Source organism: Electrophorus electricus, chromosome 14 (genome assembly GCF_041902795.1).
Source record: "Electrophorus electricus isolate QZ-2024a chromosome 14, ASM4190279v1, whole genome shotgun sequence".
NCBI lineage: Eukaryota > Metazoa > Chordata > Actinopteri > Gymnotiformes > Gymnotidae > Electrophorus > Electrophorus electricus.
Genome location: NC_137510.1, coordinates 5,406,806 through 5,425,149, shown reverse-complemented (window position 1 = coordinate 5,425,149; position 18,344 = coordinate 5,406,806). Strand labels below are relative to the sequence as shown.

The window sequence follows — 18,344 nt, the reverse complement described above, 5'->3', positions numbered from 1 at the left end:
ATGTTATTGTTTCATTTTGGCCATTCATGTTCCAGTCCTTGTGTTGGTTTTCACTGTCTCATTTAAATCACCCGTTACCTTTTACTTCTCATTTACTTCTCATTTACTTCTCTTTTACTTCTCATTTACTTCTCATTTGTACTTGTATGTATGTGCCCTGTTTCCACAGTCTTGTTGGTGGTGTCAAGGTTGGTCGGCCGGCTGGCAGGAGGGACACGCCCACTCCTGCTAGCGATCACACCCCTTACCTGCACCGCTCACAATTGCCGGAGTACTGATTGAACTCATGATCATGATCTGCTTATTTAAACCCACAGATCCCAAGAGACAGGGCTGCACATTAGAGGACCTAAGATGCCAGTCTGGTCTGATAACTGCACTCACTCAAAGAGACCCATGCCACAAGTGTCACAGGTGGTTGTTGTAATGCATGTCTGGATTTGGTTTTCTCTGCCTGTGGTGATTGTTAACCTATCCTTTGTTGTGTTTGTTTGCCCTAGTAATTTGTACACATCATTGCTTGTGTAAGTCGTGATTTTGGATTTGCCCCTATGCATCCACCTTCTAAACGCTCACCGTTACAGCAAGTAATGTGTTTGTTTCTTCTATGGAACACTGATGATTCGTTACTGTATTTTCAACGGTTCTTATGCTTTTGGTTTTAAATTATGGTAAAGCAGTTGATACTAGGACGCTTCCTGCCTCTGGGTAAGGCAGTTGATACTAGGGCCCTGCCTGCTTCTGGGTAAGGTGGTTGATACTAGGACCCGGCATGCTTCTGGGTAAGGATTTTTATGATTTTGCGGTGGGGCAGGATTTTGGCACCGGCAACATGCCAGTGGAAAAGGGCCAGTAGGCGCAAACAAGGCACAGGTAATCAGTAAACAGGACGTTGGGAGCAAGGAAGTTGTAAGGGTTGAGTAGCAACAGGCGAGACCCACAGTGCCCTAGCGTGCCATGACGGTCTCCTCTGGACTCTGAGTAAGTGAGGAGAGGTGTTCTGGTATCAAGCTTATCACGTGTAGCCCTGCAGGAAAACCCACAGCAGTAGAGGCTGCATTTGAGGGCAAGTAAATAAGACTGTCTGGTCTTTGTTGGACTAGCACTAGCATTAGACAAACAGCTGGGAGACTGGAGAATTGGAAACAAACACGAAAAAGTCACACCGCTGTATCTGTATCAAGTAATCTCAACAAGAGCCTGGGCAAAAGCTAGACATAACAGGCTCATGCAAAAGTCTGCCAGTTACATCATGCTGACACACTTTGTGGGAGTTATTGTCTTATAATGTGGTTTCCCACCTTCACAGTAATGCTGATCAAATCACAAGTGCTTTAAAGGGAGGATGGATTCTGTAATTTGGAACACATGTCACAGGTTCCATTCATTTTCTTATCTTGACATCTCTGACGCTGATGGCTATCAGATCAGGCAACACTGCTAAGCATTCTATCAGAGTACTTACAGGAACCCGGTGACTGTTGGTTTGTTGGTTTGTAAAAAAAAAAAAAAAAAAAAAAAAAAAAAAAAGGCTATAAAATGCGGTGGCTGCAACCATTTTAGCACAGTCTTCACAATCACCTCACTGGTCAAATGTAAAGGAACTATGGTCCCCAGGGCCTGGCAAATCTACCCCTTAGTGTTTATTCATAATGCAATGAAGCATTGAATTGGTGTTCAAACGTATTAGTCAAACACACAACAATTAAGGAAATAAGCAATAAATGCATTTGCCTGCAGTCCCAAATTGAATGACTTGCAAATTTACACAAAACAAAACTTTATTATTTTTGCATTTACAATAACAGAACAGTGCTTCCTTTACATATGCAGTCACGCACATTTTTAATTCTTCTTCCAAGTGCTTCGTGTTTGCAAACCCATGAGGTGAACAAAGTGCCACTCACAGGAAATCCTGCTCATGCAGTTTGATGCACTGCAGCGGCACTTTAAAGATGTGTCTTTGTGGTTTTGAGGCTGGGATTAAAAAAAACACGTCTATGTCTCCTACCTCCTAAACTATACCTACTATTTTGTCTTGCCGCCAAAAACATGACCCACGATATGCAAGTGGGATTTTGAGGGTTGATGAATTAATGCCTATCTTTATAGGGTATTTTTCTTTATCGTCTATGACTCTATCTGTGTATCAGGAAATTTGGCTGTCAAACACCAAACGCAGAGTAAATCAGGACTCATACATTAAGCAGAAGGATTACACTCTTAAGATGTGCTCACTTCAGTTCTGATTTGTGTTTATCAAAGAATGTCATGCATACTAATCTCCTTTGCACCTATACGGAGACAGCAAGCAAAGAATTAAAAATAATTAAAAACTAATTAAAACTGTAATTAATTAACTAATTAATGTAATTAAAAACTGTTCTTAATCCCTAATTCAAATATATTCTAATCATTTATCTTTATTACTTTCAATTTATCTACGTTACTTGGTTTAGGTTAAAGCTCGAACTATCAGGGACGGCCCATGCAGTGGATTTGCTGCAGTCGGATACTTGTGCAACTGGAAGCCATTTAATGAGACAATTACCGAGTGATTCGTTACATAAACGGTGAAGGTTGGACCGTTCCAGGCAGCGCTGTTTTATCACTGTTTGCTGTTTCGTCCGCTCACTGCTGAGTTCCTTTGTCTGCTCTCTGTGGAGGGTAAAGACACTGCAACCTCCCTCTCAGGCCTCACACCCTCTCCCCCTGCACCCGTCACACGTGAATGTTAACAGACGCTGACTCTGTCTTCATCGGCATTGCTGTAAACAAAGCAGTCAGTATTAGTCCATCACACAGTCTAGGCGAAATTAGTTCTAGGCAGCTATATTCAGATGGCTGGTCAAGTGAGCGGGAGTTTCCTGAAAGGAAAAATGGCCTCAGAAATGATCGTTGCTGGTATAAAATGTGGTTTCGGTTTTCCAGACAACCAGTGACGTGATGACTTAATAAAGGCTGGACAGACTTGCGGTAGAAAATTAGGCTGTTCTGACAGGTTGGTGGTTGAGCCCATTACTGTCATAATTCTCAAAAATCATATTCATCCTCGCTTTAAATGTGGGAGGGGCAATTATGAATCAAAAATCACCTCTGACATTCTGTACTGTAAGTGAATAAACATTCAGTAAGTGGTAAAAACCAAAAATATATACAAATATTACATGTATGAAACACAGGTCCCTTACAAAGGTGTGTTGGATGTTTCATTTTCTGATACTTTTGACTGTATTGATGCTAAGTGATAGAGCTTTGCACAGAGTAAATATTTGGCACACATGTTAGCCAGACATTTCCTAAACTTCTCCCCAACAAACGCGTAGATGACCGGATTCACGCAGCAGTGTGTCAGCGTGATGATCTCGGTCACTTCCATTGCAGCTTTGGTCAGAACGGTAGCATTGCAGTTGTCATCAATACCCAGCTGCTGCAGCGTGTCCAGGAACACGACAACATTGTACGGAACCCAGAAGACAACGAAGATGACGACGATGGCGAAGATCAGCCTCATGGCTCGGCCCCTCTTGGAGTTCCTCGTCCGGCGCAGAACCAGCAGGATCCGGACATAGCAGTACACCATGACAGGCAGCGACACGAACAGGCCCACTGTGTTCTCCCCGAAGTTCCTCAGTAGCTTCCAGACCCGGGCCGAGTGCTCCGGGTAACTCCTCTGGCACTGCGTGGAGTCGTCTTCCACCACCATGGTGGAGAACATGGCTTCGGGCAACGCAGCGCAGGAGGAGATGACCCAGACAGCGAGGCTGGCGGCGATGCCGTAGCGAAGAGTGCGGGCACCTGGGGCTGCCACGGCGTGCACGATGGCCAGGTAGCGGTCCACGCTCATCAGCGTCACGAACAGGATGCTGCTGTAGAAGCCGAGGTGGTAGACACCCGCCATGACCTGGCAGATGGCGTGTGCCCCCGTGTGCAGCCAGAAAGGCAAAAAGAGGACGGTGAGGAGGTCAGACAAGGCCAAGTTCAGCAGACACACGTCCGTCATGCTCCGCACGCGCATCACCTTCAGCAGCACCCACAGGACGGTGGCGTTTCCTAGCAACCCCAGGACAAAGACCAGGTAGAAGGTGGCAGAGACGACGGACGGGTTCAGGAGAGAGATCGTCGGGCACGGTTCTGTATTGCTGTAGTAATAGTACTCAGTAGTAGCCGTGTCCATTGTTGTCACGCTGCCATAAAGGGAAACAGAGACTTTAAGATGGGCAAAAATACAAATCAAAAATAAAATTAAGATTGAAATATGACGCTTTCCGGTTATGTGCTGCAGGAGTCATCTCCCAGCATGGAAACAAGGGTGCGGGTTCGGGATTGTGTTGTTGTCACAGATGGGAGGTCACAAAAGGGGACTCATGGAAAGCAGAATTGAGTGCCACTGTGATGTTCAATCCTGTTATCACACACTGAGTCAGTAAACACAGAAGCCGTCAAGGGGAACATTTGGGTTTCTTTTCAGAAAAAACACCTAACATGTCATAAGTTGCCATGCAATAACTAAATTGAGCCAAGGAATGTGTGAGTTTCGTTGTGATTTTTTAAACATGTTCCCCATCACATGGGTTACTGACATTGCGAAACCATTAACAAAATGTGTGCCAGTACAAATGATTACCTAAACAAAACTATTTTTGTTATCACTATGCTTCGACTGAGCATACATCACTTATATTTTCCTAGGTATTCCTGAAAGTATATTGTATCGAGTGTTGTCTTTGTATATGAGTTTTACATATTTCAAATAAAGATTAAGCCAATAGATTCTGTTCACTTACATTTGCGTTCCACTCCACTTTAGCACTCTTTGTCACTGAATTATAAATTCTGTGTAATTAAAGATACCCTCTGACTCAACCCAACAGCCCACTTGGTATTGATATTATTATGATATTTAGAGAATGATTTATGATATAATCATTATTAAAATATTTAGAACATGAATTGCTATTATGATATTTATCACAAGAATGATTAGGCTCTCTTCCAGAACGAAGCCATTAGCGTCAAACAAAGGTCGAACTGATTATTAACAATTTTGCTTCAATTTCGTAGTCCTGCTTATCCAAGCGCACTTATCCAAGGATGTAAATGGACTAGACAGAAAGGAAAAACAACACGAACAAACCAGATGTGAAAATCTGGACCACATCTGTAGAAATTCAGACCTCAGCATTTTCTCAGTGGAGCAATGCTTGACAAAGAGCAAAGCATGCTCTTAACACCTGACTAACCACAGCCCCTTTATATAGCCCACCACTACTACTACCAATCATCCATTTATTACTGTGTTTGATCTGGAGTTCCTGTTGTACTACAGATTAACTCATGGCTTCTATGCACTGTGCCCGTGTTCCGTGAGCTTCTGTGGAACACTGGCAAAAAATCATACTCAGTCAGAAATACTAATAATATTTGGTAAACTGATTCGAGAGCAGATAATCCATGGTAAGGCTGTGAGAACATTTTCAAGGTGCGGTTTACCTTTCTGTAATCCCAGCATCCTCCATAGTAGGAAAAAACACCTAACATGCCATAAATTGCCGTGCAATAACTAAATTGAGGCAAGGAAAGTATAAGTTTTGTTGTGATTTTTTTAAAAATGTGCCCCGTCATATGGGTTAATGACATTGCGAAACCTCTTCCTAAATGTGTGCCAGTATAAATGATTACCTAAACAAAACTATTTTTGTTATCAATATGCTTCGACTGAGCATACATCACTTATATTTTCCTAGGTATTCCTGAAAGGTTATTGTATCGAGTGTTGTCTTTGTATATGAGTTTTACATATTTCAAATAAAGATTAAGCCAATAGATTCTGTTCACTTACATTTGCGTTCCACTCCACTTTAGCACTCTTTGTCACTGAATTATAAATTCTGTGTAATTAAAGATACCCTCTGACTCAACCCAACAGCCCACTTGGTATTGATATTATTATGATATTTAGAGAATGATTTATGATATAATCATTATTAAAATATTTAGAACATGAATTGCTATTATGATATTTATCACAAGAATGATTAGGCTCTCTTCCAGAACGAAGCCATTAGCATCAAACAAAGGTCGAACTGATTATTAACAATTTTGCTTCAATTTCATAGTCCTGCTTATCCAAGCGCACTTGTCCAAGGATGTAACTGGACTAGACAGAAAGGAAAAACAACACGAACAAACCAGATGTGAAAATCTGGACCACATCTGTAGAAATTCAGACCTCAGCATTTTCTCAGTGGAGCAATGCTTGACAAAGAGCAAAGAATGCTCTTAACACCTGACTAACCACAGCCCCTTTATATAGCCCACCACTACTACTATCAAACATCCATTTATTACTGTGGTTTGATCTGGAGTTCCTGTTGTACTACAGATTAACTCATGGCTTCTATGCACTGTGCCCGTGTTCCATGAGCTTCTGTGGAACACTGGCAAAAAATCATACTCAGTCAGAAATACTAATAATATTTGGTAAACTGATTCGAGAGCAGATAATCCATGGTAAGGCTGTGAGAACATTTTCAAGGTGCGGTTTACCTTTCTGTAATCCCAGCATCCTCCATAGTAGGAAAAAACACCTAACATGCCATAAATTGCCGTGCAACAACTAAATTGAGGCAAGGAAAGTGTAAGTTTTGTTGTGATTTTTTTAAAAATTTGCCCCGTCACATGGGTTACTGACATTGCGAAACCTCTTCCTAAATGTGTGCCAGTATAAATGATTACCTAAACAAAACTATTTTTGTTATCACTATGCTTCAACTGAGCATACATCACTTATATTTTCCTAGGTATTCCTGAAAGTATATTGTATCGAGTGTTGTCTTTGTATATGAGTTTTACATATTTCAAATAAAGATTAAGCCAATAGATTCTGTTCACTTACATTTGTGTTCCACTCCACTTTAGCACTCTTTGTCACTGAATTATAAATTCTGTGTAATTAAAGATACCCTCTGACACAACCCAACAGCCCACTTGGTATTGATATTATTATGATATTTAGAGAATGATTTATGATATAATCATTATTAAAATATTTAAAACATGAATTGCTATTATGATATTTATCACAAGAATGATTAGGCTCTCTTCCAGAACGAAGCCATTAGCGTCAAACAAAGGTCGAACTGATTATTAACAATTTTGCTTCAATTTCGTAGTCCTGCTTAGCCAAGCGCACTTATCCAAGGATGAAAATGGACTAGACAGAAAGGAAAAACAACACCAACAAACCAGATGTGAAAATCTGGAACACATCTGTAGAAATTCAGACCTCAGTGGAGCAATGCTTGACAAAGAGCAAAGAATGCTCTTAACACCTGACTAACCACAGCCCCTTTATATAGCCCACCACTACTACTACCAAACATCCATTTATTACTGTGGTTTGATCTGGAGTTCCTGTTGTACTACAGATTAACTCATGGCTTCTATGCACTGTGCCCGTGTTCCATGAGCTTCTGTGGAACACCGGCAAAAAATCATACTCAGTCAGAAATACTAATAATATTTGGTAAACTGATTCGAGAGCAGATAATCCATGGTAAGGCTGTGAGAACATTTTCAAGGCACGGTTTACCTTTCTGCAATCCCAGCATCCTCCATAGTGGGAGTCAGGAGTTGGGACTGATGTCCCTCGGTTGTGTGTGCTCGCAAGTGAAACAAAAGCACTTCACCTTTCTCTTTTTCTTGAATCTTACCTCAAGCAAATTTCCTGTAAAAAGCCAGTATGAGTGTGCTTTTGTGCATGTGCACGCACGTGTGTACTTTTTTGCATACCTCTGATGTACAGGGGAAGGACAAGGTGAGACTTCCTGTCAGTGCATGCACAATGTGGATGCACTGCAGAAATTCCAGCAGTGATAAGACCTTGTGAGTCATTCAGCTTTAAGCTGCATCTATGCATCGAAGAGAACAAGCTCCCCCACCCACGACCTAACCTTGTTTTGGTAGCTCGTTGAATTTTTTTGTAATCTGTAACCACTTACACTTAGTCACAGGGGAGTACACATGCCATGAGGCTGTTAGGGTGAGACCAGTGATATCTCTCGAACAGCAACACTTCTGCACCACTGTGCCCATACAAACGTGTCGCCACCGAGCCAGATGTGGCATGGACCGTGGGTCTCTGCGGGTCATTGTGTGTAACACTGTTTAAATGACAAGATGCGCATTGATTGTAGATTTTGGCTCTTAACACGCCTCCTCCAGCCTTCCAGTAAAGAAGCTCGACTCACAAAACAGATCACTTTCTTTCAGACCATACCCTCCTCTTCAACTCAGAGGCTTTTGCAAGTCTCTCAATCTTCATGCGCCGTGAGTCATTGGGTCATTGGTCATTCGTGGTCATTGCGTTGCAAGCCAGTCAGTCTGAAAGTTTGTAGGAGTTCTTACCGATACTGTTGTTTATCTATATCAGAGAAACTGTGGTGTTTTTTTTAAAAGAGTTGTTTAAACTCTTCATTTCTTGGAAGGACTGTTTCTCCCTCTTCCACGCACAGACGGCTGTTGCATCCTGAACACTTAACACTTTGTGCACAAACTGAATGCTCCTGCTTGAATGTAACTTTCTAAAGGGAATGTGTGTATGTATGTGTCAATATTGTACAATCAATATAAAACTGTGTAAGGCACCGGTAAGACTGTCCTTGCAAAGATATGTATTTAAACAGTTTTGCATCTAACAAGGTAATTCTTTATTCCAATTGCATGGTTAGCAAAATGTAGCAAAGACAAAATGTAGCAAAATCATACAACATTTTTACATTCCTTCCAAAGCTTTGTTTTGGATAACTGCTCTACATGTAAAGGTATTAATAGTTTGACTTGTACTGACATTCCTTGACATTAATTTCTACATTGTAAACACAATACAACTTAGCTGCCAAAACACGCAAGATTAACATTTCTCTCCAGATCTTTCTAAATAAAACAAAAATGAATCTAAATAAGATTTAATGGCTTACATTCTACTGTTACATTCATCAGACAACACAGATGACACCCACCATGCAGAGAAGTGTGAAAAAGAGAACTGAGTGCAAACAGCATTTAAAATAGATTAGCTCCAGGTAATCAATGATTCCAAAACAAAAAGGATGAAATTGGGCAGTCACCTGTATATCCATATCAAGCAGTAAGATATCAAGCTCTGTCGAGTAAAGTTTGAAGTTATGATTTCCTTTCAGTGAGCAGTGGGGTGCATATCCACCCCCTGCCCACCTGCAGACACGCCTCCCACCCCCAGAGAGCATGGCGTGACCCGCTGCCATGAGAGCTAGACGATTTTTGTGGTGGACATTTCCGAGGAGCGGGAGTACGTGGAGCTCCTCCTCTCTGACAGTTCACTGGCGAGGGTCCTGCACTTGCTGAAGCAGAGGGGGAACCACTGTTTCAGCATCTTAACCACTAAAGTCCTGAACTTCTGCCCCACAAAGGCATAGATGATGGGGTTTAGGCAGCAGTGGCAGAAGCCCAGTGTTTCCACCCACTGCATGGACATGCTCAAGGTCTGCTGCCACTCGCAGCTGGCCATGTAGCCAACGTGGTGCAGGAACTGCATGAAAATGATCACGTTGTAGGGCGTCCAGAAGCAGAAGAAGACCAGGATCAGGGCCAGGATCAGTTTTATGGCTTTGTGCTTCTTCTGGGACCTCATAGTGATCAGGGTGGGGATGATGCGTGAGTAGCAGAACACCATGACAGAGAGGGGCAGGATCAGGCCCAGGATGTTGAGCTGCAGGTAGCCGAAGAACCTCCAGTAGGTGCCCTCTGGGTACTCCTCCTTGCATGTCTGCCCGCTCGACTCGTTCTTCACTTGCGAGAAGATGATGCTGGGCATCGATGCCCCCAGGCTGATCACCCAGCAGACCACGGCCAAGCTCACGCCTGTGTTCACCGAGCGGTGCTTGGTCAGGAAGGGGGTGTGGGCGTGCACGATGACGGAATAGCGGTCCACCGTCATGAGGATCATGAAGAAGATGCTGCCGTAGAACCCAAGCTGGAAGAAGCCCGTGACGGCCGAGCACATGAAGCTGCCGAATGTCCACTCGGCGATGGCCGCGTAGTGGGCCCAGAAGGGCAGGGATGCGAGGAAGAGCAGGTCGGCCAAGGCCAGGTTGAAGAGGCACACGTCCGTCATGTTGGACCTCTTGTGGTACTTTGCCAGGACGCACACCACCAGGCCATTGCCCACGGAGCCCACGATGAAGACAATGCTGTAGATCGTGGGGATGAAAACACTGCTGAAGTCCCTCACGTTGGCATTGTTACAGGGCTGGGGTATCGCAACATCGCTATAGTAATCCGCATAGGTTTCCGCTGCTTCACAAAGAACAAGGAACGAGTCTCGTTAGCACACCTCAGCGACAACCGCTTTGTCTTTGCATCATTAAAATATACAGCATGAAAAATAAAGCAGGGATTTGCATTTCTACGAGAAAGGAGTTTCAGACTCGCAGTGCAACTGGTGACAGTTCCTTCGTCACTTTTTGTTCCATAACTAATGGGGAAGTTGAATTTTGTGCTGCTGCACCATCTGCTGGCCAATGCAGGCACAGTCTGTTAGAAAATTACTTTTGCTGACTAAAAGTAGACTTAGCAAGGAATGCACGTAACTGGGCATTTTTGCAATAGGGTAACCATCCCAACCGTGGGATAAAAACCCACTTTCAATTCTAAGACAGTTTCAGCACCAGCTTTGCTAAAACATGCACATTTTTCCATCATTTTAACATGCTCAAGAAATTCTAGAAAATGTCTAAAATTCTGGTAAACTATATATTGATGGACAATAGCCAGCTAAAGGTATAATAGCAGACCAAACTGAAAAAAATGGATTTGTACTCACTTGGAGACATCTCTTCTATGCCTAATTTGTCACAGAGTTGACGGGTAGAGTTGAAAGAACCCTGTGCAGCCTTGTTATATGCACGGGGGCTGAGCTGATGTTTCCTGGGGCGGTCCTTCATTCTACCAACAGAACACTGAATCACATTTAACAAAACAGATTGTTAATTAACTGGTTGCTGTTGTTGCTTTATTTTAGGTGCTGGGGGGGGGGGGGGGTAGATAAACTTTAATGCATATAAACATTGTCTTCATATTCATCACTCCAAGGGAAAGAGGGAACCTTCTTCACGCATTTGCCCATACTTTCAGAGTCGAATAGATGATGGAACTTCAAATGCTTTAAAGTAATAATAGTAAAAACAGTTCTGCTCATGCTACGGATGTTTCTCACCACTGGTCTTCTACTGTCATTTGCAGCTGATCTTCACCTGTGTTTTTTAATCGAAGAAAACAGCTCAAACTCTGATCATCAGCTTTACAGTACACCAATCATCAGAATGGTATAAATGACTACTTTATCATTTTTTTGTGTTCTAAAATGTCAGTGGCATGTCCAGGTCTTTCTACTTTTGACCTTTTGATACAAGTTGACAGTAGATCATCTGCTGTTTGTGTTACTCAATGCCTATTATGAGTTGAAAAGCATTTTTTCCACACACACACACACACACACAACTTAAGGAATGAGGAAGTGGTCATTAAGTGCTTGCCCATGCAGTTTGGGGTATGGTATATCTTTCATCGTGCCTAAAAGTATCAACTTCCTCTGGCCATATCTGTGAAAGCATCCTCTGAAACTGTAAAGACACTCAGTGAGAAGCGGTGAGGCTTTAGGGTGATTGTTATTTGAGAAAGTCTTTCCTTTTGAGTGGTAAAAAACACTTACACTGCCCTCCAGTGGTCACAACTGTGGGTTGCAAGCACTGATACAGAATTTCTAAATGTGTACAGGTTTTTACATTGTAAACATAGACACAAACAATTCACGAATAAATCAAATAATTTATTTGACCTATATTTTATTTTTTAATTAAAACTTTTATTTCAAATAATTTATTATCATTTTACACTCAACCCCAGACCATACAAGTACAAAACAAATATAATTTAAATTCAATTAATAAATCACTGATATAGTTCTATACTTAGGCGATTTATAATTATTCATTATATAACACGAGGATCAGTCATCATTCAAATTGCATACCTAAAGGAATTCATTTGTGTTAAATGGTCTTCTCCATTAATTGAAAACAAGCCTGAAACGCCGCTAGCTGAAAATGTGATGTATGGCCTAAAGGCAAATGCCAAGGAGGCATGTTGTAAATAAGAAAATATGAGCAAATAATTGGCAATGCATTACTTCCAGTGTAATGGGGGCTTGCTGGGCTTTGCGTTTTTCTGCGTGTCTAGCCGTCGCTGGCATATGAAAAAGAAGGCGGGGCTTTCAACGGTGGATAGCCAATATATCTTTGAATAGCAAACGCAAAGGAGGCTGGGCGCAATTACTTTTCAAAATGTGAATAACGGAGCCATATTTAGCCAGTCTGACCTTTTCTTGACACTGCATTATGTAAATCCTGTGAAATTGAAGCGAGTAAATGACAATAATTAACGCACACAGCATGGTGAAAGATTGAGTTTATGAGCCTTTTTGAGTCAATAAAAGTACATCTGCGTATTTCTAATGTGACAAAAACGTTTTCTTATTAATAGTCTAGCTATCGCTCTAAAGCGTCGTGTTATTTTGCCCCGTACGAAAATCACAACAAAAAAACCCCAAATGACTGACAAGCTATGGCTCAGTGAAATAAAAGCCGCGTTGAGGTGTGGGCTGTGATTAATAGCCAGTCCGAGCTGCGTCCTCTGCTGCTAAGTTCCTTTCTGTCCTGGCTGACTGGCGTGCTGACGAGGGCACCCACCCGAAAGGGCAGTGACGGCGGTTGGATTAAAGGATCATTCCTGTACGGATTTTCATTGAATGGAGATGGACGACGCGAATTCTAGTGAGCAGTTTATTATAGTTCGTACGTTATATAGGTAAAACAAGTTCGTGTTCGCCCATTTGATTTGATTTGATTGTTGAGCCGTAGGCGCCCCCAGCGGCGGTTTTGAACTGGTTGCTGGCGGTGAATATGGTATACGTGTGTAGTCGGAGCAGGTGGTGTAACTGTGGGATAAAGCAAGACACAAGTTTTATGGGGTTACAAAAGTCTTTTCTGATTAGGAAGCTTTCGCAATTCGCGTTCTTTGACAAAAATGAGGGATGTGTTTTAAGCCACGCAGGGTGAAAGTTTCGCTCGGTGCTCCGCCTGTGTAGTCACTGCGCACGCCACTCCACCGCCAGGTTACTGTTGTTCAGAAGTACGAATCATGGCTCCTGTTAATGTTTGTAAAGCTTTTTGTAATATATTCTTTCTTCAAGTGTATGATACAGAGCCAGCATAGTGCTGCTGTTTGGGTTTGGGTATAAAAAGAGCTTAATTTATTCAGACATATAACCTAAGCTATATAACCGTCGTAACCCCGCTTTACCTCAGACGTCTATGCGCGCTAAGGTAGGACATTTCGATAAAAGTAGTGGAAAATGTAAGATGTTTGTGTTTAATTCCCGTGTAGGTGGTGTGAAAAGCAACCGACTTTAAATGACATTCGCCGGGTGTGTTTTTGAAGTCTAAAGAACACAAGTGGATGTGGCCTAATAACTGACAGCTCCACTGCGAAATGATGGATTTGAGTACAAGACCCCCGACAGGGTAAGATGCACCCTAGCTATCTGAATCCACTTTCCCAGTCCTGAATTTAATTAAAGTTTATGAAAAACTCACTAAAAGAATAGCAATAAGTGAAGCAGTGTGTGTATAAAGCAGCCAGAAAAGTTACACTGGTCCACAGAATGTATGACGGTTACTTCCCAATGACACGTGGTTGGTACATTTCAGCATCTCTAGCTTGTAATGGAGAAGAATATGGAAATTATGTATTTTGTATAGCAGCATGCTATACATGGTCACCCCAAATGACACTGTGCCATATCTGAAAATGATTTTGTAAGATCAAAGATGACATGGCGAACCTACGTGCAGCGAAATACGGGGGTGCATGTAGAATCAGAGAATTAGGAGTCTGTGATAAAAAAAAATTAGGAGTCTGTGATAAAACCTTTGCAGTTTTAGCGGGACTTGTCTACGTATGACGTTCAGTGACGTTCAGTTCTGTCCTGTGGCAAGGTCTAGGTGTGTGGAATGGTCCTACTGCCATTAAGAGTTGACCTCTACCGGGACAACGGCCTGCTTTGTGTCTTTCGTCCCCTGTCCCCTGTCCCTTGTCCTTTGATGTAATCAGATCCCGTTCCTTAGCCCATTAGGTTTAAGATCAGCTAGTGCTGAACTTTCTCACCGAACATTGTCTGATTTATATATACATGGCTTATTCTGATTTTGTAAATTTGCAGATTTGTAAACAAAAAAAAAAAAGGTTTTGAACACATTTGTATAGTTTGTTTTATTGTGAAAGTTGAGACTCAGTCTGACTGTTGTGGAAGATATTACAATTATGGTGATTGCATAACAATTAGTTGTTAAATAGATTATTTACATTCTGCTGAACAATTTAGTTCAGGAGAAAGATGGGCTTGCATTGTTTTGTGGCTTATCTGAAGGGCTTTGCTTGACAAGGCCTGAGGATTTTGGTGTGGACCACTGCAGAGAGCAGCAGCATGGATTCGGCTCGGATCACTTGGGCCTACACCCTGCAAAACCAAAATCCCACACCACCTCAGTCCAGGGCATTTTGCATCAGAGGGCATTTCCGAAAGGGTTCCGCAGAACAGTTCTCCAACGCCTGACTTCATTTCACAACAGCATGTCAAAGTAAGACATGATTTGTCAAGATTACTCAAGTGATTTAAGCAGTGTAATCGGCTGGATGAGCATTACAGTTGTCTTTTCTGAATTCAGGGACCTCACTGGTCATGTCCGCTTGGCTTTTACATCAAGCCCTAATTTTGAAAGTCATGAGTGTTGTCATTAAGGGGTGAATCTTTGACATAACTTCAGAAATGTCCAGTGTACACTGTTTTTGGCCTTAATATGCACTTGTGATGCATTTTGACGGTGCTTGAGTAAGACGAGTTTTACCGTCTCCCTTTTAATTCACTTTCGATATTTTGCTGTAATGTTAAATTTATGGAGAACCATAGAAATGCGCAGAGCAAGCGTTTATTCTGAGATGATGGATGCTTGCATTTGTAATTACAGCCTGCATTTCAAAGGTGACCTATTAAAACTGTATATGGTTTGAGGTTGGAGTAGGACTGTGTAAGCTAAAAAAAAAAAAGTCTAGCCTCTAATCATCGACTAAGACATCACAGTTTGTTTAGTCTTTTCAGCTGTGCTTGTTTTATCTCTGCGTCTGAAGATGACACCAGAAACTCTTCTTGTGTAGAAAACAGTACATCAGAGTATCTGCCTGACGAGTTTACAGCTAAACCTTCTTCAGGTGCTGATATTCAACAAATCATAAGAGTGAGAATGAAAGCGCTACTCCACTGTCAAGCGGAATTCTCTTATATGGCCTTTAATGCGAAATGCAGTGCCAAACCGTAAGCTGAAGTTAGCGTGCCGCCTCAGGACAGCACCTTGGGCTTTGTTTACGTCGTGGCTGGGTCTCCTAGGAGCTTCTGCCAATCTGTAGCTGATGCGTGCTGTGTCCATGCATGTAGCATCACTAATCAGGCAGCCGCTGTTCTTCTATCATGCATGTGCTCTCCACATCTTAGCTTGGTGTTGTCTAGAAGTAAAAAGGAACCTTTCAGTTGTGGTTCCCATACATACAGGAGACACGTGCTGTGATTCAAAGCGCTGCTGTATTTTGGGAATTCATTAAGAAGTGTGGAATGCTCTGCTCAGCCAGGCTGCTTTGCATATGGGTTTTGGCTGTTGAGGTGGCCCTCTAGTTTGGTTGTTGCTTTTTGTTGGCATCACACATGCTCTGAAAACTCTTTGTCCTGTTGGTGTGTATGGCAAAGAAAGCATTTGCTTACTTCTTGCCTTGATGTTTGACGTTAGGCTGATTTTATTTTCCATTATTTGTTCTTTAAAAGCATCATTGCTCAGCAACTTCTCAGCATCTTCTCAGAGAACCAGCAGCCCTGTGCTCTCCATCCAAACCCTGAAGCAAACCAGCCAGAACCCAAAGACTGACTGCTGATTTATGCTAATAATTGCCATTGTTTTTTCAATAGCAAATCAAATCAGTTGGGTTTATGTTGCTGTTTATGACAGAAATGACTGTCATTTCACTATAAGGCCAAATGTTGAGCACTACAAATTAACTGTTAGCAGTTCCATTTTATGTGGGGGGGACCCTAGGAAAATTTGTGACCATATTTCCTAAGGCGAATTCAGAATTCCTGCTTTGAAAAGACAACTAATCCTGGCATTGGTGCTGGTTTGTTGCTCATGAGGCTCTCCAAGGCTTAGGTCGTTGCAGCATTTGTTTCTTTGTTTGCGCCATGGTTCTTCAGCGGCTATGAAGTGCGCCATCCTTCAGCATGCACAGTCCGCTCCCACTAGTTTCTCTCTTCCCAATGGAACAGCTACCCTGCCCTCCGTAAAAGCCATTTTCCCTGTTATCAACCTTAGCTCCCTAGGTAAACATGTGCCAATATGGCAGGGCATGGTTCAGTGTATAATCCAGGCTCAGTATATAACCCAGCCCCCCGCCTGTTCGTACACCGTTCTGCCACAGCATCTTAAAATAGACTTTACAACGGACAATCCTGCCACGTTGTCATTAAACACCCCCCGCACACACATGCACACCACACCCCATACTAGAACTGAGTGGCACTCCTCTGCAGAAATGGACTGTGTTACACAAAAGCCCAAAGACTAAAGCTTCTCTGTTTTGCAGTAGCAGATATCTCTTTGATCTCCCTGATCTCTGAACAAGCGTAATTTGTATAAAATGAAGCCCTGGGTGTGGCCCCTTTCAAGAGTATTTGAAAAACCTTGGCTCTTCTTTCCTTAAATTAATACATGTCTCATGGAATGAAACAGGAGCGTTTGCGTTCCTTGGCAGAGCAGCAGGGTACAAAATGCCGTTCTATTTTCGTTTCAGACAACATAGGAAAAAAAAAAAAACCTATCAGTCGGCCTGGCACTCCGGTAGTGGGTGTGGTCACAGACTGTAAATAATTCATTCCCATGAGCAAGACTTCCCAACCATTCACATCACATGTGCATTTGCTTACCGGCAAAACACGTTTTGCCATGGAAGTGACCCTGGGGGGAAAGCGGCTTTTTTCCGTTCATTTCGAGGACGAGTACATGAGGTGGTCGCCGCTCGTGGTGACATTAATGGTCTCGGACAGATTTAGAGGCGTTTTCTCTGCTCGAGCCCGGGTTGGGTCATAGGCCATGTCGTGTGCGTTGTGATTTGAGAGACCGCTACAGAGCGTCTTTGTAGAGCGTTCGGTGCAGGGTCCCCATGGCCCTTAGTGTCCTGGCTACTAGCGGTCCACCGATATGGATTTTTCAATGGCCGACGCTTATATTTAGAGAACAGGGAGGCCGATGGCCGATATGTAGTGTAGATAAGTTGTTGAGTTGTTTTGCATCTAATAAAATGCACCAATAATAGCAAATGAGACACAAAATTGCTGAACTGTTATCTGCAACGTGTCTGCTTACTTCAGTAGATCTGCGTTCTGTCTGCACTGCACTCAGCTTCAATAAAAAATATATATATATTACCTAATATTTCTTAGCTAAATTACTACAGGTAATAGAAAAACAAAAAACTTCAGCCAGTGCCGGAAAAAAGTCAGCTGATGCTGATTCTCTCAAAATGGCGTTTCCTCAGTTGATAACTAATGGCCATGCAAACGCTTGCTTCCTATTCCAGGCTCATGGTCAACTTTACATGTTGCAGGAGTTAACAGAAACACCTGCTGAGCGTTTTCTAGAAAGCTTTCACGCAGAAATCCTGTTATGCCACGTATCAATGAGCCAGTGGAGTTTCTCTGCGTCCATCCACCATCTCTCAGCATGGCGTTAATAGAGCGTTAATAAGAGCAGGCACACCGGAGGCGCACACCTTTTAAAGCGTGCGAGATCCTTCTAGCAGGCCGTGGGGGTATTCCCAGTTCGCCCAGTCCCGGGAACATGGGACAGGCTAATTGTTTTTTCCTGCTGATGCCTCGCCACCCTTGAGCTTGTTCCCCAGGAGGGCTCCTCCTCTTACCCCGCCCCCTCCCGGTCTTGCGCTCCTGCCTCGCACACCTGGTGAGTCAGGTAAAGGTTAAGGGTTGCACAGTACTGACAGCGACGGAGGGCTGTGCCGTGGGGGGGGCGGCTGCAGACCGGCATGCTAGGTAATGGTGGGCCAGGTCTAGGAGAGTCCCGCCCATTGGAGAACCCTGCGACGCTCATGAGTCTAGTGTGTTTTCCCATCACCCTGGCATCTTAACTGGG

General features: G+C 42.9%; 3 protein-coding genes across 13 annotated transcripts in view; 1 reads left to right on the top strand and 2 right to left on the bottom strand.

Moving 5' to 3' along the window:
• Positions 1-1,763: 1,763 nt before the first annotated feature.
• On the bottom strand, positions 1,764-7,716 carry si:cabz01093077.1 (C-C chemokine receptor type 8). 2 transcript variants are annotated; one of them, XM_035530895.2, is made up of 2 exons: positions 7,595-7,716; positions 1,764-4,187 (listed from the first exon to the last, which is right to left on the bottom strand). In XM_035530895.2, the coding sequence occupies exons 1-2, from the start codon at positions 7,618-7,620 to the stop codon at positions 3,188-3,190; spliced, it is 1,026 nt and encodes a 341-aa protein (XP_035386788.1). In that variant the 5' UTR covers positions 7,621-7,716; the 3' UTR covers positions 1,764-3,187. The 2 variants fall into 2 exon arrangements, with proteins under 2 accessions (XP_035386788.1, XP_035386789.1); XM_035530896.2 differs by lacking the exon at positions 7,595-7,716 and adding an exon at positions 5,494-6,920.
• Positions 7,717-8,672: 956 nt separating this feature from the next.
• LOC113586574 (C-C chemokine receptor type 5-like) lies at positions 8,673-10,932 on the bottom strand. 2 transcript variants are annotated; one of them, XM_027024792.2, is made up of 2 exons: positions 10,865-10,932; positions 8,673-10,338 (listed from the first exon to the last, which is right to left on the bottom strand). In XM_027024792.2, the coding sequence occupies exons 1-2, from the start codon at positions 10,872-10,874 to the stop codon at positions 9,293-9,295; spliced, it is 1,056 nt and encodes a 351-aa protein (XP_026880593.2). In that variant the 5' UTR covers positions 10,875-10,932; the 3' UTR covers positions 8,673-9,292. The 2 variants fall into 2 exon arrangements, with proteins under 2 accessions (XP_026880593.2, XP_026880594.2); XM_027024793.3 differs by having other exon boundaries at positions 8,673-10,335; positions 10,865-10,911.
• A 1,776-nt stretch (positions 10,933-12,708) lies between these two features.
• Positions 12,709-18,344, top strand: part of cobl (cordon-bleu WH2 repeat protein) — a 40,345-nt gene continuing 34,709 nt past the window's right edge. For 6 of the 9 annotated variants that reach the window (XM_081695645.1, XM_081695648.1, XM_081695644.1 and 3 more), the window contains exons 1-2: positions 12,711-12,872; positions 13,486-13,622. In XM_081695645.1, coding sequence (XP_081551771.1) covers positions 13,591-13,622 — 32 coding nt within the window. In that variant the 5' untranslated portion in view covers positions 12,711-12,872; positions 13,486-13,590. Of the gene's footprint in view, positions 12,873-13,485; positions 13,623-18,344 lie in introns of those variants that run through there. The other 3 variants (XM_081695647.1, XM_081695641.1, XM_081695642.1) reach the window with 3 other exon arrangements.

Excerpts from the sequence above, each read along its gene's own strand:
- si:cabz01093077.1 (XM_035530895.2), bottom strand. The coding sequence starts at position 7,620 with ATGGAGGATGCTGGGATTGCAGAAAG. Across the intron at positions 4,188-7,594 it reads GATGCTGGGATTGCAGAAAG|CGTGACAACAATGGACACGG; the intron begins GTAAACCGTGCC and ends CCTTTATGGCAG.